We start from the raw sequence: 23877 nt of genomic DNA on the forward strand, positions 1-23877 counted from the left end.
CGTTCACCCCACCCCCCCAGCGGCCCATGCAGCAGGTCGCGTTACCCACTCCACGGAGATGTAAGCACCCGGGGCGTTGGGCCGAAGCCCAGGATGTTTTAGACTCTAAAACTGCAAGCTGTGCAAATGCGAGGGAAAAAAGGCTGGAAGAAACGCCAAACTGTCAACACTGGCCTGGGGAGAGATGACTTAGATTTTGCTTCTTTTTGTGTATCTGTTAAGTCTTAATTATCTTACTTGGGAATTAGCAAGACAGGTGCTGTGGGGCCCATGGTGAGTTTAGGTGCAGCCACATTAAACAAAACCAATTTAAAGATGCAGGTTCCTGTTAATCCTGGGGGAGGGCCAGGGGGTGTCAAGTTGTGAGGCAGGGCTGAGGCCTGACACCACACCTCAGAGACCTTCACACCCATGGGCTCACCAGATGTGCTGTTCCTTCAGCCACTGGGTTGTCTTGAGATTTCACCAGAGAGTTTGGGGGTAGAGGTCTCCTCAGGAGATTTCCTGAGAAGCTGAGGCCTCCTCTGCCAATTCTATTCCCTGGCCTGGGTTCTGAGGAAGAGCTCGGTGAGAGGTCTCATGTCCTCTCCTTTTTCGTTCCTGTGCCCCCACTTGCCTGGTGACCTCTGGGCTTCAGGCAGAAGGCAGACCTGGGTGGGGCCCTGTGGCTTCTGCCACAAGAAAGCTGACAAGATGGTGTGTGCCTTGGACCCCCATGCTGCCCACCAAGGCCCCTGTGGTGGAGGAGGGGTTCACGGGCCATTTCCTAGCTGAGCCTGAGAGGCCTTTGGGGCTTCCTCAGCCAGTTTTCAACACAAAGAGAGGAAAGGGTGGGATCAAGGGGGGCTGGGAGGAGGTGTGCAGCTGAGGGGAGGGTGGGGCCTGGAACAGGTTGAAGGACCCTGCCCCAGCTATTGTGGAGGCCTGGCCTGCTCCATGGTTGGGGTGGAACCCCACTACAGCAGACCATTGCATTTCTGGGGGTGCAGGCCAGTGCCCAATAGCTTGGCCCAGAGGATGGATGTGGGGTCCAAGGCTTGCCAGCCACGCCCAGACCCCAGGGGCAGTGAAGCTCCCGTCTCCTACTCTCTTGGGCCTTGTCTGCAGGCTGCCCAGCGTGATTTCCTGCTTTTTCAAAGATGACAGGGCAGATCTTGGGTGCCCGCCCCCCCCACCTTTGAGCAGAGCATGTGGTAAGGGGAACTTTTCAAATCCAAAGCGGTACCACTTCCCATCTCTTGCCTCCAAGCTGGGTCTTCAGGCTGCCCAGAACCCCGTCTGGATGGGTGGAAGAAAGGCTGGGGGGCGTGGCCTGGCGGTCCCACCCCTCCTAGACACACACTGCGTGTGGGAAGCTGGGATGCCCTTTCTCACCGTGAATGAATGTCCAGTAAATTCTGCACTCTTTCTCTGCCCCACCCCAGCAGGGCCAACCCCAGTCCCCTGCCCCACCTGCTTCTGGTCTGTGGAGGGCAGCCACCCCTCACTCTTCCTCTGAGCTCTGCCCCTCCCAGGGCTACTGGGAAGGAACCCCGGAGAACTGGGAACAAGGTCTCTTCCACATGGAGGGCAAGTGCCCTAATCGCGGCCTGGACTCACTCCTGTCACCCACAGCCCCTCCGGCCCAGGGCCTCTTCCAATGAGGCCACACTTGCCGGCTGTACAATTTAATCAGTGCAGAGTATTTACAGAAAGAAATGTATGGGGGTGGACACTGCCCTCCACCCCCCCATCCCTTGGCTGGCTCTCCGGTTCTGAGGATGGAGGGGGGAGCAAGCTGCCAGACCCGAGCTCCAGGCCAGTCCATGAGATGCGTCTCCCTCCAGGGGCCTCGGGGGTCTGGGTGGCAGACCCGCTTGCTCAGGGCCGAGGGGAAGCAGAGGGGACGGAGCCGGCTGTACAGTACCATTTCCACAGCAGCCTTGCCTCCTGCTTACTTTGGGAAGGAAAAGGAGGAGGAAGCGTCCCTGCCCTTAAGGCTGAGCCAAGGAGAAGGGGAGTCTCCAGGCCACAGTGGGCTCCTTTGGGGGCTCCAGAGCTGCAGCCTGCAAGTCTGTGTGAGGGGCTGAGCTGCTAGCCTCTCTCCACCAGTGTCCCTCCTCCCAGTGCCCTGGGGGACAGGGAGCTGGAGGGGAGGAACCCCCAAGCCGGGTGCATGGTGGGCTGTGGGCGCCCATCAGCCCCCTGTCTTCCTGGGACAGCTGGGAGGCTGGCAGCTGGTGCCTGAGGCTGGTGGGGTTCCGAGACCCCTGAGGACGGTGGTGTGGGTGAGGGAGAGTGGGAGGAAGCCCAGGGAAGGAGCCCAGGTGGGTCATAGCTCAGAGAGGGGTGGACAGGGGCAGGAAGCCCAGCCTGGGGGGCTGGTGAGGCCCCTGGGTGGAGGGGCCTCGGCAGACCCCCTTTGGTCCTTGGTAAGGCAGGCTCAGGGCCTCTTCTGCAGAGAGGGGAGGAGGTGTAGGGTAGGCTCAAGGGGTATGTGGGAGCTGGGGACTATGGGCCCCTTGGCTGGCCAGGGCCAGGGTAGGCATCTTGGGCACGAGAAGCCTGGGTAACGGGTTGACAGGGGTAGGTGGGGAAGGAATCAAAACTCCACAGGATTCAGGGCCAGTAGGCCACCTCACCCTTCTGTCCCCTGTGGCCAGGGGCTGCCCCTGGGTGAAAGCTCTTCTAAGGCAGACATTCAGGTGGGTGGAGACCAGTCAGGCCCCACTCGTCTCCAAAGCCAGCCCAGGCTGAGGAGGGTCCAGGGCGGGAAGGAGCCTCAGAAACCCTTTAGCCACTTTCCAGCTGGGCCTTCTGACCCTCTGCTCCTCTGGCTGTGGCCAAGCCAGAGGTGGGGGGGGGGGGGGCGGGCGGGGGCGAGGGGCTCACTCCCTGTCCGGAGCAGAACTCCATTTAGAAAGCTCTAACCCCTGCCAGGAGGGACCGCCCGCTCCTGGTCAGCAAAGTAGAAACAAATACTCAATTAGTGTGCAAAAAAAACAAAAACAAAAAAACAAAAAAACCCCACCAACAACAAAACCTGGGCATAAATAAACAACGGGGCGGGGCCGGCGGAGGGCCTGGAGACCACCCCCCCCCAGGGGCTGAGGGAGCCCTGGAAGGCTGCCGGCTCGGTGCCCAGCGGCCCCGCCCCCGCAGCGCGGAGAGGGGCAGGAGGGCGGGGCGCGGCGCGTCAGACCCACTCCTGCAGGGAGCGCTTGCAGTAGAGGAGCGCGCGCGGCGCGCCCTTGCGCTGCATCCGCACCAGGGCGTAGCTGAGGCCCAGGACAGACAGGAGCAGCAGCAGCGGCGGCACCAGCACCAGCACCACGCTCACCGTCCGCGGGACCTCCTCCATCTGCACCACCACGCGGCTGTCCCCGTCCCCGCCTGTCCCCTTGCCGCCGCCCGGGCCGGCCTCATGGCCCTCCTCGCCCTCCTCGCCGTCCCCGCCCGCCCCGGGCTCTGCACCCCCGTCGGGGTTGAAGGGCGGACGGGCCACATCGGGCCAGCGGGGTCCCGGCTCCACGTGCTCTTGGCAGCCCATGAAGTCCCGCAGGATGGATTTGGGGTAGCCCGGCTCCATCCGCAGGCGCTCGTTGTCGAACTTCCAGTACTTGGTGCCCTTGTAGAAGTATGTGTAGGCTGCGGGGGGGTGGGGGGCAAGCGGGGATGAGTGGTGTCAGGCTGTGCCCCACCCACCCCCCCGAGACCCTCAAAGAAGACCAGGCCGTGAAGGCGCCCCGGCTTTAAAGCACCCCCCCTTCTCACTTGCTGGCGTGAGTACCTTCAAATCTGCCCCCTCCCAGCTCCAGAAGCCAGACCGGGCTCAGAGATGGGGGGCGGGGTTCAGTCAAGGGCCTGACTATGCTTCCGGTGCTTCCTGGCTGGGCTGACACTGACCGGGGTGGGACACCGGAGGGTCTTGCAGCCTGCTGCATCCCGGGCTACAGTCAGGCGGCCCTGCTACCCTGTCCCAGGACTGGCTCCACCCCACACCAGAGAGGCCAGTGTCTTGATCAAGGCCGCACAGCCAGCCTGCAGCTTGGGCTGGAACAGAGCCCAACGCTGCCTTGGACAAGCTCTGCGGCCTTGGGCACCTTGCCCACATCCCTTCAGCCCCAGGAAGGGTCAAGTCTGAACTGTGGGTGAGTCCATACTCTGCTGGACACAATGAGATCAGAGGGGCTGCAGAGTGATGCCATCATACACAGACGCCATTACCTGCCTAAGCACCGGCAAAGCCAGCAGGGTCTCCCCTGAGCCCAAGAACCGGGAACCTGAGAACCAAGACTAATGGTTTTTCTTAAGGTCGCCGGAGACCCCGCTGGAGAAATAAAAGCCACAGCTCCCTGTTGCTCAGTTATAGTGACAGAGGTCAAGCTTCCTTTCCAGGTGGGAAAGTGGGCACCCTGCGAGGACCCTTGCCCCCCAATGACCTGAGCCAAGCCACCCCCCTCAGGATTCAGGCTCCCAGTGGGCTGCCCAGGCCCAGCTGGACTCTGCAGGGAGCAAGGCCATCCCGAGTGCCAGCTCTGGACACAGGCAGACCTGGGTTGGACTCTTGACTCCCCAACTCCCTTGTGGTGGGACTTGGGGCCCTTTACTCAGACTCGCTGGTTCAGTTTGACTGTAAAAAGGGGATGGAGACAATGCAGGAAGGATCAGGAGAGTCATGCTCTGGAAGCCCCCGGCCCAGGCCTGACACAGTGTCCCCCATACCTGCCATCGCAATGCTGGGTGAATCCTGGGTGTGGAGGAGGGGGGATGGTGAGTGCTAGGCAGACTGCAGGGGGTTGGCCCTGGTACCTGCATCATTGCTCAGGAAGGCCCCTTTGGGGGAGGTAGGGATCCCTTGCCAGACACTGATGGGCTTGGGGTAGCCGGGGTCTCCGCGCTGCGTCTCCTCATTGAAGCGCCAGTACCTGTGACCAAAAGCACCGGGCTGTGGGTTTTCTTTGGGTAGGGGGGCTTGGACTGGGGCCTTCTCCCTTTGGGGAAGGGGGTGCTCACCTGTCCTCCTGGAAGAAGAAGGTGTGACCTGTGGGTTCCCACCAGATGGCCGTGTCAATGTGGTCATAGGGGATGCCGAGGCCATAGCTGGTCAGTGGCTGTGGGTAGCCAGGCTCCAGGTTCGCTTCTCGGAAGAGCCAGTAGCGGTCACCTGCAGGAGTGGGGGATGGGCGAGGACGGGCCTGGGGCTGAAGGGGCTCTGTGGGGAAGGGGCTCGGGGAGTGCGATCCTGGGCCCACAAATCCATTCACATCCATGGCCACGCTCACACACACACTCTCTCTCTCTCACCACACATGCACACAATCATACCCCTACACATACCCAAGACAACACACAATGCAACTCACTTGCATGTCGCACGCACTTGGCACTCATGGGCACCTGCGACACACTCATACACGTACAAGTCACTCACACCTACACACACACCACACAGTCACACTATAAATGGCCTGCATTACCACGTGAACATCTGCCCCGCCCCCATACACAGTTCTTGTAGAGAGAGAGGAAAGAGGGGGAGCCCTGCCTGGCCTCTGGGCCCGGGGGCTTTTAGCATGAGCTGAGGCCGGCAGGGGGCTGGGGACACAGCTAGTCCGTCAGGGGGTACTGCCCTTGAGGCCCTCCCAAGGGGGATAAGGCCCCTGCGGGAGAGCTGGTGGTAGGGAGCTCCACTGTCCCTGCTGGCAGACCCCAGAAATCCTGCCCGAGTGGGCTTGGGGGATCTGTTCTTACGAGGAGGGGCTGCGGAGGCACAAGAGGCCAGCAGGGAGGGAACTGATGCGGAGCCCCCATGATGTGGAGGATGGACGCTCACCTCCAGTCGGAGCAGCCTCTGGCCCTCAGGGGCGCGGGTGTCTCCTGGTTTCCATCTACCTCCCCCACCCCTGCCTTGACTTGTCTCCCCCCACAGTGGACAATAGGATGACACATGCAATGTAGCCCTTTGCTCTCTTCCTCCCTCAGGCCCGCTGGGTCAGAGGCCAGGGCAGAAAGGCTGCCCAGGCCTCCCACCTGCCCCATCTTACCTTTAAAGAAGACAAAACGCCCATCTTGGCGCTCGTAGGCAGCACTGATGTCACTGGGCAGACCACGCCAGAAGTGCCCGATGGGCATGGGATAGTTGTCCAGGACGCGGTTGTGTCGAACTCGCCAGAACCAGCGGCCCTGGGGAAGGCGTGTGTGTGAGTGGGCAGAGCAAGCCTCCTCCTGGGAGAGGCATCTCCTCGATCCACCCCTTCCCAGGTCAGGGAGATGTGGAGGGGTAGCTCAGAAGGCCAGGGTGGCCCTGGGGAGGGAGCCCTGGGTGGGGCATAGGCCCCTGCAGGTCTGTGTCACCCTGGTCAAGCCCCTTGTCCCTCAGGCTGGTTTCTTCTTGGTCTAGGGTCTGATGGCTCCCCATAGGCTGCTCAGTGAAGGAGGGGTGGGGTTGCCTGGGCAGCCAGATGGGGAAAGGCTCCAGGGAGTGGGATGTGGGGCTTGCTCTCCTGCTCTGAGATGGGGCCAAGGGTCTAGGGGAGGCATGGGCGGGGGCCAGACCTTGAACACGAACATCTCCCCACGCAGCATGGCTACTGTGTCAAAGTCCCCGTCGCAGATGTTGGGGCCATACTGGTCAGGCCGTTCCGTGGCTCGGGGCTGGGCTGGGGGGCCTGGCTTTGGGGGCCGCTCCGGCTTCCCACCTGGGGGTGGTGGCTGGGGGGGCCTGGGGGGCCGATGATCTGGCCGGCCTGGTCGCCGGGGAGTCACGGTGGGGAGAGGCCGGGTGGGCTGTGGCTGGCCATCCGGGGTGCCTGCAGAGTCGGGTGGGGGGAGTGGGAAGTCAGCAGGTAGCCCCAGAACCCAGCCAGGATGCCAGGTTCTCCTACTCAGAACCAGGGGACCCTGGGGCCCCCAGCCCAGAGGGACATTTGCCTCGGTGGTAGGCCTAGCCAGGTACAAGTCCCTGTCTGTCCACAGTAGACCCCTCCGCCATACCAGCTATCACCCACAGGACCTCCATCCTCCTCCATACAGCCTCCTCGACCTCCCCACACTGGACGTGGGTCACTGTGCCCCTGAGGCTGCCCCTGACTCCACGTGCCCTTGGGGACAGTCCCCTCAGGACACTAGCCTGCTTCAGTGGACCAGGAAGTAGGGGACACATGCAGAGGAGAGGAAAGAACATGGTCCCGTGACCTCTGCCGAGGGCCCATCTCATTGCCAGGTTGCCGGGGTGTCTGTAAGGGAGTGTCTGCCATGTGCCCAGCAGGGCAGGTACCGCCAGCCCTAACAAGGGGCTCCGTGGGGCACTGAGCACAGACCCTGACCCACAGTACTGGTCCTCAGGAGACCTTACCACTGGAGGCCTTCTCAGGTGGGGCCTGAGTAGGGGGGTGCCACCTGCCTCAAAGCCACTGGGCAGCGATAAGCCAACAACACTCACTGGAGAGCCTGGGACAGGCTGGGGTTGGGAGCGAGAGTGGGAAGAACGGGGTCTGGGACCCCAGGGGCATTCCCAGTCTAATAAGAATACCACTGACCCTGAGGAGGAAAGGAGGGGTCAGTGAGGGGCTTTGGGGACCCCAGCCTGGAGCCCCCATGAAGGCTTTGGGGGAGGGCCAGGCCCTAGAGTCGGTCAGCCCTGGGCGTGATTTCTAGCACCATCAGTTACTCACTGACTGATGTGGACAAGTCACTAATCCTCTCTGGACCCGTTTCCTCATCTACAAAACACGGTTAGTGGTGGTACGTATGCCTCGTCGGGCTGGGAGTTGAGAGCCGGCATGCAGAGCCCCCAGCCGTACCCACGCTGCCCACTCACCGTAGAGCTGCTGGATACCCCGGAGGTCGTCCTCGGGCAGCTGGAAGGTGTCGGTGTCCATCCACTGGTAGAACGGCGCCATGATGGCACTGGGGTTGCTAGAGTGCTCCAGCCCTAGCGCGTGGCCCAGCTCATGCACTGCCACCAGGAAGAGGCTGTTCCCTGCAGTGGGGGCGGGCAGCATAGTCAGCTCTGGCCTGGCCTAGGACCCGGCCCACAGGCCCTGTGGGCTGAGGCTATCAGAGAGCTGGCCCTTCTGCTAATCTTAGGAGAGGCTGAGCTGCTCTTGACTGCTGGGCCTCAAGCTTCCCCACCTGGGAAATGGGTATGATGATCCCTTCCCTTCCCTACCACCCCTTAGAGATCATGGGACAATAGACTGAGATGGAGGGTCAGTGCTCCAGAGAAATGCGCAAGGGAAGCTCTCCCCTCCCAACCCTGTAACTGCTGAACCGGCTCAGAGGGCAATGCCCAGGGCCGGCTGTGCCGTGCCTCCCCTCCCCTGCCCTGGCCAGGTGTCCTCACCATGCAGGTCAGTGCTGGAGAAGGTCCAGGGCTCATCTGCATCGAAATGGGTATCCCCGCCCAGACCAGGGCCAGGGAAATAGGCATGAGCCAGAAAGCCCCCCGTGCCATCAAATGGTGAGCTGTCGCCGTGGAAACCAGAGGCAAAGAGTACCATGATGTCAGCCTCCTTCTGCCGCCGCAGCCGGATGTCCTCGTAGGGCACCTCCTGGAAGACCAGGGGTGTGGCCTGCTCCCACACGCGGAAGGCCCTTCGCACCGCCTCCAGCGAGTGGTACCATCCCAGCTTCTCTGTGTAGTTCTGGATGCTGCAGGTGGGCAGGGAGACAAGGAGTGAACCCAGGGCCTACTGGGTTCCACTGTCCACTGCTAGCACCCACTGGGTGTGGGTGAAGACACATGGTCCCAAGAGACATGCCTAAGATCTGAGCTGGTTCACCGACAGTGCCCATCAATACCAACCATTAGTTCATTCTGACGTGAATTTGAAAAGGAGAACTAACACGTCAAACCCGGGAGTTCATGAGGATATCACTAAATAAGGTTGCATGGCGCCCAATTAGCTTAAATAAGAAAACCACGAAGCAAATAAAAGAACAGGTGCTATGTAGCTAAGAGAAAGAACTAGACGGTTTGGAGACAAATGGCTGAGGTTTAGGAAACCCGGGCCAAGCGGTTCTGATTATTGGACTGCAGGGTCAGGCTGTCCCGAGTTCAAGGCCGGGCTCTGACATGATCTACATGACCTTGGGCAAGCGACTTCGTCTTTCTGTATTTCAGTTTCTGCATCTGTAAAATGGGAAAAGGAGAGTCCTGGCTCTCATCTTGGGGAGCTGGGAGGATGACATGAATGAGCTCATGGAGAACACGGGCCCCGAGTCTGCACGTGATAAAGGCAGGAGGATGCCTGGTATTACCCACATAAATCAGATTAAGCTTCTGTGTGCTGGACAGATCTCCTCCATTAAAAGCTGGTTGGGCCATGACTTCGCTCTGGGGGCCTGGGGTCTAAGTGGCCGCAGGAGCCGCTCTTCCTCAGGAGATAGAGCTGCGGGTGGGGCCGTGGCTGGACTAAAACAGGAAGGGGATCCCTTGGGGACTGCGACGTGGCTGGGGGGGGCGGTTCTTGCCAAAGGAGGAGGGTGCCTGGACCAGGGTTTGTGCAGGGGACTTGCTGTCTGCCCACTTGACAGATGCCTGGATTCCAACACCTTGCTACCCGCCCCCACCCCTTAGATGCCTGAAGCCCCATGTGCCAGGCACTGCGGAGGCCCCCAGCTGTGCGGCCAGCCCCCCAGCTGCTGGTGGGTGGGGCGGGGAGCCGGGAGGGAAGGAGGACAGAGCGGAAGCAGCTCCAAGGGTCCTGACCTTCGCCGGGGGAAGACTGCCTAGGATATGCGGCTGATCTTGTCGGCATGGGAGCGGGTCGGATGGTCTATGCTGGGCACCCTGGGGTGGGCTTCTGGGAAAGGAAGCCTTCCAGACAAGCCCTCTAGGAAGCCTGAGGCCTCGGCCGGGTGGGGAGGGGAGCCGGCAGTGTCCGGCTGATGCCGTGGGAGGGCTGCTGCCCTGGACAGCCAAGGTCCCTACCTGAAGGTCAGCTGGTAGCTGCTCCACCTCCTCCCCGTGAGGGCATAGCGTTTCCGCCGCCGTCGCAAATTGGCTTTCACACGCACCCCAAACTGGTCTGGCACCCCGCAGCGGGGTCGCTTCATCCACCTGCGTCACAGACACAGAGCCTTAAGCCCAGAGCCTCCCTCCCGATGCCTGCCCGCTTTGGCTTTGCCTCTTCCAGGCAGTCCACCTTCTTCCACCTTTTTGCCTTTGGCCTCCATCTGCCCTCTGTATGGGTGTGGTGGGGGTGGGACCCTCTCTGCGCTTCAGTTTCCTCATTGGAGAAACAGGCATGTTGACTCAGACTGGAAGACCGAGTGCCCAGCAGGGGCTCCACGAAGGTGAGCCCTCTTTCACCAGTATCACTCAGGAATGGAAGAGTTACTCCTGAGGCCCTCCGTCCGTGATACGTTGTGCTCAGTGCATGCTCAGGGATGCAATTTTGGGTCTTGTCACCTCGGTCAGACTCAGCACGGCGCCAAATGTCCCAGCCACGGTCCAGGGCCCGCGTGCTGCTCCCTCCTTCCCCCCCTGCCTGTGGCAGACATCACTAATCAATCCCATGCTCCTTGCTGCCCAGCCTGATTCGCCCCAGGAGCTTCCTCGACACAGAGCTTCAGGCCACCTCTCCCAGCCAATGAGAACAGCACAGGGAAGACCCAGCCATCTGCCATTTCTTATCTAAGCCACTCTGTTCTGGAAACTCCACCTGCCAAACCCCTGTCAGAGCAGGCCAGAAGGAGGGCAGGTGCCAGTGGGGCCTGGGAAGGGCCAGACGGAGGGACTCACGCCTTGGTTTCTTCGTCGAGCACACCCGTGACGGGAATCCCATAGAAGCGCTGCATCTCGGCCAGGGCTGAGGCCAGGATCTGGGCGGAGCGCATGGTGGACATGTGACGGCTCGGCTGGGGCAGGTAGCCATAGAGCCTCAGCCAGTTCTGCAAAGGAGAGGCCACCCCTGGGTCAGTATGACTGGCACGGCTACCTCTGAACAGACGCAGCCTGCATCCGACGACCGCCCGCCACGGCCACCATCGCCCTGCTGGGGCTGCCACCCCCTCCTGCTGCCGGTGACCGTGTGAGCCTTTGTACTGCTCTCCCTGTGTCCACTCCTATGGTCTGTTCTCACACAAGAGCCAGAACAAAAGGCCTTTACAAGTCAGGTCTGGTCAATCTTCTGCTTCTGCTTAGAATCCTCCAAAGACTTCCCAGCTCAGAGGCAAAGCCAGTTCTTACAGGAGCTGCCAGGCGCTCCTTACCTGCCCCCTGCCTCAGCCCTCAGCCCTACCCACCTCCCCGATGGTCACACTCCTGCCTCGGGGCCTTTGCACTTGCTGTTCCTGCTGCCCAAACACTCTCAGGCATCTGTATGCCTCCCACACCCATTTTCCTCAGTCTCTGCTTTCACCTCACCTTGTTGGAGGGGTCTCTTCTCTGACAACACAGTGTTAAAAGAAGACCCCCATCTGCATACTCTGCATTCTCTCTTGTCCTTTCCTGTCCTTGTCGTCTGACACATTATATATTTCAGTTCGGTGTTTATTGTTTGCCCCATTAGGATGGGAACTGTGTCTGTGAGGACAGTCCACAGTAGCTGTCCTTATTATTGTACTGGCTGCTCCAGGGCGGGCCCCCTACCATTCCTGGCAGACTGCTGGGGACCCTGAAGGGTTCAGAACCTCTTGAGGTCTCCCCAAGTAGGAAAACCAGCCCCTTGGTGCTGCTCCCCTGCAGACGGTAAGCCTCCCGGGAGAACAGATGGATTCGGGCAGCCCACCCAGGCCCACTGCGGTGGGACAGGAGACCTGCAGTTCAGTCCCTGCTTTGCCACAAACGCTTTGTTCTCACCGGGCCTGAGTTTTCTCAGGGAGCAATGGGGCAGCCCTGGGAAAAGCGGCTGGCACACAACAGGGGTGCCGTCCCCTTCCAGAGCTTGCTGGGCAAGTCTCCTCCATCTATCCATCTGTCCATGCATTCCCCCGCCCCCCCACCTCCTGCCAAGTGTTTCTGTGGCGCCCTCTCCATGCCAGACACCGTACCAGCTGGAGGCTGTGGAGGACCGCGGGAGAGGTGTGCTGACCTCCAGGGGCTTCCAGGCTCCCTGGGGAGACCAGGTGTTCCTGCAGAGGGAGGGCTTCACGCCTGCAAGTCTGCGAGCAGACAGGACTGTCACAGTCGCAAACTGGAGGACGGGATCCCCGATGAGCTGAGCTGAATTGTGCTAAGAATCCATCCTGGCCGTGACAGCATGGTGACAGCCACGCGAGGCTGCTGGTGAGCACAGAGGCCAGGGACTGCTATAGGCTCTGGCCACAGGGAAGTGTCCTTTGTACCTTTCCTGGCCCACCCTGGGTCTCTGGGGGCCCCCCAGGGTGAGGGCACCTGAGGCCTGCTCTCTGGGAGGCTCTGGAAGGTTAAGGCTGCACATCAAAGTCCCATAAGACAGGGTGATGGCCAGATATGGTGGTTGCCATGAACCAACAGCCCTGTGTCAGCTGGCCAGGGCCACGCCCATGTCTGTCTGCCACCAGCGTCACATCCAAGTCCTCAAAGACTTGCTCCCTGAGTGCCACCTGCCAGCCCCCCGGCATGGCTTGGCGGCCCACACAGCCGGCTCAGCGGTGTCCAGGTGGCCACTGGAGGGAGTGGCTGCTGAGCCAAAGAGGGTGACACGGACAGGTGCCCGGCTGCAGCTTCCAGGCCTCCCAGGCCCTGGGAAACAGCCATCAGCTCTGGTGACAGAGCTGGGGACAGATTCTGGCCCAGCCACTTCTGAGGTATGGCTGCATGCCTCCTGTGTTTTAGGCTGTTGTCAGACTAAAGACCGCCAAGTTTTTATTTCCAGGTGCACAAGTTAGTGCTGTTAAAAAAAAAAAAAAAAATCAAACATCTACTCATCAAGTGCTGCATTTACTGAAAACCCTGTCAGGCCGAAAAGGAGGCAGGAGAGGACCACAGTGCCCAGGCCATTCAGAGGGGAGCTTCTGTCGCCGAGCAGCTCCCCTGCCCTGGGATGGTGGCTGGAGCAGCAGAGCTGGGGGCGCCGGGAGGGGTTAGCAGGCCAGCTGGCCCCAGGCACTGCCCTCCAGGAGGCACTGGGGAGGAACTTGCAGAGGTAAAAAAAAAAAAAAAAAAAAAAACTCCCACTTATGGGGCGGGCTGGACCAGGACCTGCCTCATTGCACGGGTTTCTGTGAGGATTCGATGGGGAGTCCGCACCACTGCGTGGCGATGTGCCGCGTAGGGAAAGGTGCTCAGTAAATGTATTATTAATGACAAAGGCCTGTCTGGTTGTCCCTGGAACGGCAGTCTTTTGCCTCTCCAGAGAGAGTTGAAGGGTCCAGCCTCCCACAGGGCCTGAGTGCCAGGAGGCCTCAGGTGAGGGCAAAGCAGCAGGGGGAGGCCTTGAGGCACCCCCCCCCCCCCCCCCCCCCCCCACTGGCCCTCCACGCCCCTCTGGCCCAGGGCTCCTTCCCTGTTCTTCCCAAGCACGGGAATCCTCTCCTGAGGCTCTGTGTGTATGGGAGGGGCAGGGTGGGAAGTCCACTGCCCGTAATGGGCAGTTTCCCAAAGAAGCTGGGGCAGACACAGAAGACAAGGCGGAGATGCGAGGCCAGCTCCGGCAGTGAGAGGGGATGGCGGGAGAGGTGGAGCTGCCTGCTGACGGAGGAGGGCGCCTCTACATCACCTATTTGCATAAGGTAAAAATATCTCAGGGAGCGCAATCACAGGCCACCAAGGGGCTGATTAGTGGTGTCTGCAGTGACAGGGGGAGGCTCAGGCTGGGGCCCTGGGGAGGGAAAGGGAGGGGAGCTGGGCCTGTCTGCAGTGAAGAGCTCCAGAGCCCAGCAGAGCTGACGGGGCTGAGAGGCCCTTCACTCCTGGGGGCAGCTCAGGAGCTGCCAGGAAGGTCCCATGGGTGCCTGTGGACCCTCCTTCCCACAGACAAGCACCGTTGGGGTCTTAGGGAGGCCAAGAGCTTCCATCTCAGTCAGCATCAGCCAAGCCTTGAGCCCTCAGTCTCCTGGTGACCAATGCCCTTGGCCATGGCCAGGATGAGAAGCCAGGCCGGGGAGCAATGGCACGTGAGGGAGGAGAGCAGATACGCGGCCTGGGCCGAGCAGCCGAGCCCGAGGAAGGGTGAAGAAGCTGCCGGAGCCTGCCTGACTCTGGCAGACTTGTGCTCAGGGCTGACTGCCAAGTGCCCATGAGTCTACACCACCCGTAGGGCTGTTTGGGCTTTTCCTGTCCCATGTGTCTGGGAGGATGTTTCTCTCCACCCTACCGCTGGAGTGTGACAAACCCAGAAGGTGAGGACGCGGAGGGAAAAGAGCATGGGATCGGGGTGCACAGGTGTGTGACAGGGGCTGCTTGTACCCCTAAAGTCCCAGCTTGCTGACATGCTCTGCTGCCATGGGCCAAAAGGGGGTCGTGATTCCCAAGGTCATGACCAACCTCCTAGTCTCAAACTTGAGGAGGGCTGTGTTCAAGCCCCTCCTGCTCCTATTGGTGACTGTAGTCTGTCCTTTACAAAAGTAGCCTCCTTTTCTTCCTCGTTACCTATAGTCCCATAGGTGGGATAATGCTAAGCAGGTGAAACTTTGTTTCTCAGGTGGGGAAACCGAGGCACAGATGGGTCAGGAAGCAGCAAAGTAGGGGGGAGATCCTCTATGAGAGCCACTGTCCAGGGGGAGGCAGGGAAGGTTGAAAGAGCTCTAGGGCCCATGCAGAGAGAACCTACCCACCCGGCTTCTTCCAGCATTTCTTTCCTGAGCTCTAGACCCCATCCCATAAGTATGTATAGATGTGGGGCGCCTGGGTGGCTCAGTTGGTTAAGCATCTGCCTTCGACTCAGGTCATGATCTCAGGGTCCTGGGATCGAGCCCCGTGTGTCAGGCTCCCTGCTCAGTTGGGAGTCTGCTTCTCCGTCTGCCTCTGCCCCTCCCCCCGCTCATGGTTTCTCTCAAATAAGTAAATAAAATTTAAAAAAAAGTATGTATAAATGCTTCAGGTGAGTGGCTAACCCCAGGTAAGCAAACGTGGGGCCATCAGTCTGAGGGGAGATTCCTGGCCCCCCAGCCCCTAGGAGAGGCCATAAACACCGTAGCAGAAGGCTGAGAACCTGCCGCAGGCCAGACAGTTTACTCTCATCCCATTCAATGCTCACAAGTACCCTGTCCCCATTATACAGACAGTGAGGTTCAGAGAGGGCGAGTAGCCCACCCAGGGTCACACAGCTGTCTGGCTAGAACTGGAGCCTACAAGCAGTGCTCCTGGCCCAGGCCGCGTGTGAAGTAGCACCAGCTCCCAAGGAGCAGAGCCCAGCACAGCACTGGGGGAGGGCATCTAGTCCTCCCCACACCCCGCCTCTCTGGCCGGGTCTGGGTGCTGGGCCGTGTCAGCAGGGCTGGCCCCCAGAATTGCTGAGACAATGCCAAGGCAGGCCCACGGGGAGGGTATGTCTGAGAAGGAGCTGCGGATCGATACTGTGCATTAAGCAGCTGTGGGGGGCGGGGGAGGGGGAGCACCCCTGCTGCCACCACAGCCAGCTCCCCTGGCCAGCTCCCCGCCTCAGAGGGCTGGGGCCCCTCCCACCGCCTTATCGGACCCAGCTCTCTGTGCAGTCCAAGCACGCCCTGGCAGGGCTGCCGGTCAGGCATAAAAGGCATCTTGTCAGGGCTGCCGGTGACAGACCCGGACCTTCCATGGTGCGAAGTCCCTGTCGTGCTTGTCTCCCTTACTCTGTATCTTGGTCTTTGGGCTCTTGGGAGAAGGCCAAGGCCTTGCCTGGCTCTGCACTCCCAGTCTTGGCCGGCACAGAGCCAGTGCTGAAAAGAGATTTGTAGTCCTGGGAAGCCACAGACCCTGCAGATGCAGAGCATGCACCCCGGGCCCACTGGGCCCACCCTCTCCAGGGGATCTGAGCCAGGAGCACATTCACCAGCGAGGGGACCCAACCCAGCCCTAGACTCATCCCGCCTCAGTCTGCAGAAGACCTCAAGGCTGTCAAATCCAGCTACCTCACTGAAGCCTCTATGGACCATAGCGGGGCCCAGGACTCTTCCAGCCTGCACCCCTGCAGAGATGGGGTGCCCACTGCCACCAACGCAGCCCATTCTGTCTTTGGGCATTAATGACTGTTTGAAAGCTGCTCCTCAGGCTGAGCAGAAACCTGCCTCCCAGGGACACCTGCCCCTGGGTCCCATCTGCTTGTCCGCCAAACAGGCCTTCGAGTGATGGAGGGGGGCTAAATAAGCTTCTTTGAGGCCCCTGTTCCTTCCTTGCACACAGGGATGACAGCAGAGATGATGTAGACCAAGGCCAGTGAGGAGAGGGGGCACCAAGCCAGGCCCCCTGTCCTTGCTGGATCCTTTACCTTTCGAGGTAGCACGGTCCATATTTTAGCAGTTCCAGAACACACTTGCTTATTTGGGGCTCAAGCTGCCCTCCCCCACTACGTTACAGTGGGGAAGGGGCTCTGGGTGGCAGGGGGAGTAGGAGGGGTGGGGGATGTCCAGCCAGGGAAGCAGGAAGGAGGTGGTTGCCTGAGTTCCTGGGTTTCTTTACCCTGCCCCCTACCAGCCTGCTCCTGCAAGCCTTAACCTGGAGGGGAAAACAGATGGGTTCTTTGGCCAGGGGGCGGGGTGAAAGTTGTCCTGTTTGCTAGTGGTTTTGGGGCTGGCTGAGAGCTAGGCCTTGAGGCCTCACCTGGAAACTCTCCTGTAGGCGTTATCAGTGTTGACAGGGCTACTCACGGGGCAAAGCCTGGGTGGCTGGATAGGTGGGGGGACGGCCAAGGGCAGCTTTGCCCCACCCCTACAACCTCCTTCCCGCCTGGCTCCAGCCCTGCAGACTCCCCACAGGATGGCACCCTGCAGCCTTTTGCCCAGCATGCAACAGCAAATGCTACTTGCTGCTCATTGTCACTGTGCTTGGCCACCATTTTGCAGGCGCTTCCTGTGTACCCGGTGCCATGCTCCTAAATGCTCAACGTGAAGCTGGGCTTTCACCCCTCCAGGGCGGCAATCAGTTCTGGGAGGACAAGGTAGTTCTCAGGGCTAACGGCCAGCCCTGGAAAGCTGCTCCACACCCTGGCCTCCCGGCTCTGGCAGCTTGACCATCGGATGGCAGTAGGATGGGAAGCATCTCTACAGGCTGGATGATGGCTGGCACCTAGGTCCTCGTCTGTCTGTCCAGCTGTCAGAGATTGAGTTGGGTCTTCTTGCTCATTTCCTGCTGTTCCCACCAGGGTCATGGTATCTGGTAAGAGGCGCCCTTCTTTGTCTCTCTGATCCAAGCCCAGCTTGTATACCTATGCTGTTCTTGCCTGGGGATGCAACATCTCAGCTACCTCCCCCAAAGGGCCCAGTCCACAGCCACTGGTCTCCAGGCATCCCCAGAACTGGTGTCCTCCTGGGGAGCAGCCTCACGGGAGCCCTGACTCAGGGGGGCTCCTCCAGCTAGAAGGTACCTATGGGGTGCCGCAGGCTCGGAGTGTTCCACCACCTGCACGGCCCCAGGTCCTCACATTCATCTGTGGGGTCCTCCTAGGACCCTGTGTGGTGGAGGGCATCCAAGCAGACAGCCCCCAACCCCTCTCTGCTTCTGCTGCCTCAGAGACCACATCTCCAGGTCAGAAAGCAGAGTTGGCCATGGGGCTCGGCCCCCGCCTGAGTGGCCAGCTGTGTGAGCCACATCAACCTCGGGATGACATGGAAGAGGCCAAATGTCTTAGTCTGTCTGGGCCGCAATAACAAAAATACCATAAACTGGGCAGCTTATAACATGCATTGCACACAGTTCTGGAGGCCCCGGCTGTCCAAGATGAGGGTGGCAGCACGGCTGGGTTCTGGGGAGGGCTCTCTTCTGGGGTGCAGACTACCTTCTTCTTGCTGTGCCCTCAGATGGCAGAAGGGGCAAGGGAGCTTTCTCAGGCAGCTTTTATAAGGGCACCAATCTCATTCAAGAGGGCTCCATCCTCATGACCTAATCGCCTCTTAAAGGCCCACCTCCTAATACCATCGCCTGGGGAGTCAGGTTTCAACCTATGAATTTGGGGGAGTATGCCAAATTCAGTCTTCTAATCCGAGGTGGGGGCCAGTGGTGACCACAGCAACCCCCATAGCTGGCCTCAGGCAGAAGTCAAAATCCCAGCTGGGCAGCGGTGAGGATAGCAGGGAGCATCTGGTCAAGGAGCAAAGGGGCCAGAACCGAGCGCTCGGCAGGGCAGGGCTCTCCCAGGGCTGCGGGGTTGCCATTCTGAGTTGGCCTCAGCACAGGCCGTGAGTGCTGGGGGATCTGGGGACAGTTCTCCCATGGCCTCCTGCCTGTTGCTGAAGCTGCTTGACTTTTTGGGCCCAAATCTGGACAGACTTGACAGACTCCAAAGAACAGCCTGTGCCCCAAAGCCAACTGTAGTTGCTGGGATAGTCCACCTGTCTCTACCCCTCTGTGTACCTTGGCTTCCAACATCAAGGGTCCTACCTTGATGTTGGAAGCCAACATCAAGACTCCACCTTCCAGAGTCTCCTCCAGCAATGCCCCAACCCAGGATTTCCCCCAGGAGACAGCCTGCAGGCCAGTCACAAATCTCTAACCAGAGCCACCACTGGCTTAGGGCCCTGGTCTGTGGGTACTCAGGGCTGATGGTGCAGGCTCTGGGCTATGGGTACTCCCTCAGCTGGGAGAGGAGGGGAGTGATGGAGGAGCAGAAGCAAAGGAAAGAGAGTAAAGCCCCTCCAACTATAGGTCCCAGCACCCCATCCATCCAGGATGCCAATTCACAGGCATGGCCACCAAGTTCGAGCTTGATCCATATATTGCTTGCTGTGCAGAGATGCCATTCTTTTTCTTAAATAAAGATTTTATTTATTTGAGAGACAAAGTGAGAGACAGCGTGAGCATAAGTGGGGGTGGGAGGGTGGGGGTAGGGTCAGAGGGAGAAGCAGACTCCCTGCTCAGCTGGGAGCCTGATGAGGATGCGATCCTGGGACTCCAGGATCATCACCTGAGCCGAAGGGCCTAACCAACTGAGTCACCCAGGTGCCCCCACAGATGCCATTCTTAAATAGATTGTAAACTCCTCAAGGGTGGTTCTATGACTTGCAGTCCTTGGCTCCCCCTCTCCAGAGTAGCAGGTGGGCCTAATAAGCACTCTCTACCCATTACCTGGATAGGAGTCCCCACCAGCAGGAACTCCCTATAAGCCCCTGCCTGACCACCGGTGTGAAATGAGGGGGCAGCTGGACTGGGCACGGGCTGGGCTCCCACTCCACCTCCTGCCAAGGCCTGGCTCCCCGCAGCTTTCCCTGGCCAGGCCAGGGAGGGAGGGCAGAGCAGGTGGGGAACTGGATGGGAGGTGTAACTTGAGCCGGGAGGAATTCCCTGCCCTTCCTCCATGCTTTTATTAAAAGTAGGGCGGGGAAGGGCAGGCTTCCATCGGAAAAATCTCCCAGGCTGCCGGGGGAGGTGGGGAAGCCGCCGGGGGGCTGGGAGGGAGCGCCGGCCCGGCTGCAAATAGAAGGCACTCAGGGCCACAGCCCGGGCTGCAGGAGGCTCCAGGCCCGCCCAAGGGCACCGAGGCCCGAGCCTACCGGGGTTGGCACAGAGGCGCGTCTCTCCTCCCACCCCCTCACTCCTGCCCAGTCCCACCCTTCTCCTAGTCCGGGGCAGGGAGTCGGGTCTTAGAAGTCTGGACAGAAGGGACCCAGCTTTTGCTGGGGCAACGAAGCTACCGTCCTCACTGTCCGTGCTCGGGAGGGCCGCGCTGGGCGACCCCGTGCGAGGCGGCGTGTGGTGGTGGGGATGCTGGTTGGACCCCACTCTGCGCCCAGAAGGCCGCGCCTGGTCACTAGCGGGACCGATCCGGAGACGGGGCTCCGGAGAGACGTCAGGCGGGCTCCTGATAACACGTTCGGAGTCTGCCCTCTCCGACCCAGGCCTCGGCGTAGGGGCGCTAGTGGAAGAAAGCGCCGGGGGCAGACAGGATCTTTCTCGGACCCACCTGGCCACGGGGCGGCTTCCGCGCAAGAGCCCAAGGAAGTCGCCAAAGCGCCCCGCAACCCGAGACTGCTGTCTCGGAGGTTCGCACCCCTTCCCACCTCCCCGCCCGCCGCGCGCGGCTCGCTGTCACCCAGACCAGAGGCTACCGAGGTGGGAGAGCTGCCCGCTCCGCCCGTGGTCCCCCCAGGGCAGCCCCCTCCCCATTCGCAGGGTACGTCACGGCGCGCCCGCAGGACTCTCGAGGAATCAGCCGCGCGGGGAGAGGGAAGGAGGGGAGCGAGGGCTGGGGGCAGCAGAAGCGACTCCCGGGACCCGGGCTGGGGTGGATCAGTGACCCGGGCAGGGCCGTAGGGGTCGATTGGGCGCGAGTCCTACACCCTCCAGGATTTGGGATGAGGTGCGCCGCAGAGGGCGAGCTGGGGAGGGGCAGCTACGCTGGCCCCTTTCTTCCCCGCCCCCCATCTCTCGGACGGGGGCTCGTCTCCGCGCCCTCCACCCCTCGCCCCAGGCCGCGGGCGTGGCTCCCTCTCGCCTCCCCCCCCCCCGCCGCAAGCCCCCGGCCCGCCGCGGAGGAGCCGGGCGAGAGGGGGGTCCTTACCTCGGCGTTGACTTCTGCGTCCTCCGCCGCCGCGCCGCGGCCCAGGAAGCCCAGAAGCACCAGGAGCAGCGGCAGCAGTCGCGGCCGCGCCGCCGCCTCCCGGCCGCCGAGGAGACTGCCCGCCCAGCCCGGCCGTCCGGGCGCGCTCCGGTCGCTGCCCATGCTCTCGGCGCCTAGCCCGGCCGGGCGCGCTGCACGCAGGGCTCGCCCGCTGGCCGGCGCCGGGGCCCCGCACGCGGCTCGGAAACTTGCGACGCTCCCTGGCTCCCCGCCGGGCGGGCGCGCGGCGGACCTCTCGGTCCTTGTCCCCGCTGGAACCGCTTAGGTCCCCTCGGCAAATTCCCACGCCCGAGGAGAAGCCGGCAGGGCAGGTCCGGGCGCGCGGAGCCGGCCCACGGGGGGAGGTGGCCGGCCGGAGCCGCCCGCCGCGGGGTCCCGCAGCCTCGGCGCCCGGGGCCCGGCTCCCGAAAGCTAGCGCAACTCCTGAGCCTTTGTCTGGCTCAGCGCTCCGGCCGCCCGGTCCCGCGGCGCCCCCTGCGCGCCCAGCTCCCTCTGTCCATGCCCGGGGCCGGGTGCTGCCCAGAGCGCGCGCCTCCCGCCCGGGGACTCTGCTCGCCCCGCGCCCGCCCGGGCCCGGGTCCCCGCGCAGTCCCGGGAGGAGGCGCAGGGAGCCGGTCGGAGCGAGTGAGCGAGCCAGGGAGCCGGCGCCCGACGTCCCCCGCGAGTTCGGCGCAGCTCGGGGCGCTCCCAGCCCTCCTCCCCGCGCGCCGCTCTTAAAGGGCCAGTGCTCGCTCCGCGCGCCGGCCCGGGCGGGGGCCAGCGGCGGTACCTCAGCGGGAGGGCTTCTCGGTAGCAGGTGCCGGCGGTGCCTTCCGACTGAGCGGCCCTTTTACTCTTCCCAGAAGGAGGGAGTCCTTGCCAGCTCGCCCCCGTCACTCCCTCGGTGCTTGTGGAGAGCGGGTTTGACACCCCCCTCTTCCTAGCAACCCCCTAGAGAGAGGGAGGGAGCAAGGAGGAAGAAAGACTCTTCTTTCTCCCACCTGGCGGGTGTGTAGGGATACTAAGGCAGTGGAGGGCAGGAAGGGAGGCTGAGGGAAGAGGGACCCAAGTGTCCTGTCTTAGGGGGAAAAAAAGATAAAAATCTAGCGGCTTGTTGGCCCCGGGGGCTTTTTCAAAAAGCCTCAGGATGTCACTGGTCCTTGAGTGACCCTCCTCAGTTGCCCAGTCAGGTTGGGCACCTTGCACGGACAAGAGCACAGGTTTCAGAGGGAGGCAGTTGCACTTTTTGCCACTTACCTGCCGCCTCCATGTCCTTATCTGGAATGTGGGGCAAAGGGCTGCTGAGGATCAGGTATGCTTCTGCTGTCTCGACACTTTGTCCAAGCAGAGGACATTGTTTTGTGCAAGTGAAATGTAACAGTGTGGTTCCACAAAGTGATGGGCCAGTGGGCAAAACTTCCGCAGAGCTGAGCTGAAAGTGCTAGATTTGATCCTATTGCAGGAGCAGCTTAAGATCCGTCTGCGTGGACGCGGCCGGCCTGGGGTGGCGGGGGCCCGGTCCAAAGTCCGCAGAGGCTGTGGATCCAGACGGACAGCGGTCCTGGCCCCACCGACTGGGCCCCAGGGTTGTGAGGTGGAGACCCGGTGGGGAGGACAGGAGGGTGAGGACCTTTCCTCTCCTCTGCCACTTCCCAGCACTGGGGATGGGGACTTTCCCTACCTGAGGGCGGGTTTCTCTAGAGTCAGCCCTGCGGTGGGCAAGCCCGCCTCACCTCCTGGAAATCGCCAGAGATCCGGCTGAGCTTGGAAATGGCATGTTCAGAGACCTGGCAGGTAAGGAAAAAGACCACTGCGAAAGAAAACAGGTTAGGCTGTTGCAGTAGGTGAAGACAGATTCCACTCTAGAGCTGGACCCAGTTCCAAATGCGACCTGAACAGGGGGGACTTATAGCCAAGAAGCAAGTGGAGTGGGAGGTGGGGAGCGGGGTGGGGGTGGGGGGGTTCTGGCTGAAGGTGGACCAGGGAGATCAGATATCACCTGTGGGGGTTGGGGGTTGTAGGGATGCCTAACGTGATAAGATCTCAGGGTGGGAAATTCTGAGTAAACTGATTTAGCAGGATTCTTGCTGAACTGGATTCTACAAGGAAGTACATAGAAGGGCCTCCTTGGGGAGAAGGTTCAGGGGGATCCTGACTAAAGTTTGGTCAAGCAAAGAATCTTTGTCAGTCTCCCCCCTTGCTCAAGTGAAGAAAAGAAATTCTTCTTTCCTCTGAACAACATAAGTCTATTCCTTATGTGGTTGGTGACAATAGATAATTGCTGTTCTGTACGACACACAAGACCTTTAATGAGAGGAATACCTTGAAGAAAAGTAGATGGACGCTAGAGACGGAATCAATATGTGTACCCAACTTCACAGACCTTCAGAGATCTACCAAAAGTCTCAGGACCTGTTATCCTTCCTTGGCGGTGTGAGTTAGAATGGCAGTGAAATGTTTTCTTCATTCACCTCTCGAACCTTCCTGGTTATGGCAAAGATGTCTGGTAGATTGTTGGGGTTGAAGATGCACTAGTTACTTCTGACCACTGGGCAAGTGCCCCCTTCTGTAATCAGGGTCATATGGAGAATGGCTCGCTGGGTTTCTTGTAGTTGGCCGGTCACTGACTCGAGGCCCACGGTGATATTATCTAGGGACAAGGTGAATGGCTTCAGCAATGAGTAGATGATTCTGTTGTGGAATCTAACTTCTTGAGCCAGGTGATAAATTCCTAGGGATGGTACCCAAAAAAGTGGCAAACTTTTCCCCCAAAAGTCGAGAGATCCTGGATGGAATGCAGGCCCAGTTTTGTGGCTGTTTTTTCTACCTCGCCTTCCCAGGAACGGAGATCACCATTCGGAGGATCTGGGACGTCATGGATACCTCTTGTTCTTGTAGTGAGAGCGAGGTGACCCTGAGGGAGGGGGTGGTTGTTTTAGAGAGAATTTAAGAATGCAAGAAGATTGCAGGAAACAGAGTAAGACGAAGAGATTTGGTAAGATTGACGAGGTAGCAAGAGCTGGTCTGGTTGGCAGGGGACAACCAAGAAGCGTGGGTTCCCCAGACAAAGTCAGAACCATCAGGAATTAGCCAGGGGTCATAAAAATAACCATCTGGTGGCTGAGGATAACCAGAGAATGCTAATTTTGAGGATGGGGGAGAAGCTGTGTCTGGAGGTGGTTTCTATGGGGTTGGGCTGGGTCTGAGAAACCAGGTAGGAGGTGCCGTGGGGACATTTTCATTCCCATGAGGGATCTCCAGGGAACCCTGTCGTGGCTTGGGGCTTTTATGTTGGATT

The 23877-nt window shown here is 60.5% G+C and overlaps 1 protein-coding gene across 1 annotated transcript; it reads right to left on the minus strand.

Annotated features, from left to right (window-relative positions):
- Positions 1-940: 940 nt before the first annotated feature.
- On the minus strand, positions 941-21253 carry MMP15 (matrix metallopeptidase 15). The gene is made up of 10 exons (XM_025889131.2): positions 20541-21253; positions 10730-10878; positions 9917-10045; positions 8327-8634; positions 7802-7963; positions 6538-6791; positions 6027-6165; positions 4996-5146; positions 4792-4907; positions 941-3627 (listed from the first exon to the last, which is right to left on the minus strand). The coding sequence occupies exons 1-10, from the start codon at positions 20700-20702 to the stop codon at positions 3176-3178; spliced, it is 2022 nt and encodes a 673-aa protein (XP_025744916.1). The 5' UTR covers positions 20703-21253; the 3' UTR covers positions 941-3175.
- Positions 21254-23877: the final 2624 nt, after the last annotated feature.

Source organism: Callorhinus ursinus, unplaced genomic scaffold, assembly GCF_003265705.2.
Source record: "Callorhinus ursinus isolate GAN/ISIS: 27379988/994484 unplaced genomic scaffold, GSC_fseal_2.0 scaffold37, whole genome shotgun sequence".
NCBI lineage: Eukaryota > Metazoa > Chordata > Mammalia > Carnivora > Otariidae > Callorhinus > Callorhinus ursinus.

Bases quoted from the DNA above. Each gene is read 5' to 3' on its own strand.
- MMP15 (XM_025889131.2), bottom strand. From the start codon at position 20,702: ATGGGCAGCGACCGGAGCGCGCCCGGACGGCCGGGCTGGGCGGGCAGT. The intron at 8,635-9,916 runs GTAGGGACCTTG...GCCCACCTGCAG, and splicing joins AGCTACCAGCTGACCTTCAG to CATCCAGAACTACACAGAGA. The intron at 5,147-6,026 runs GTAAGATGGGGC...CCACTCCTGCAG, and splicing joins GCGTTTTGTCTTCTTTAAAG to GTGACCGCTACTGGCTCTTC.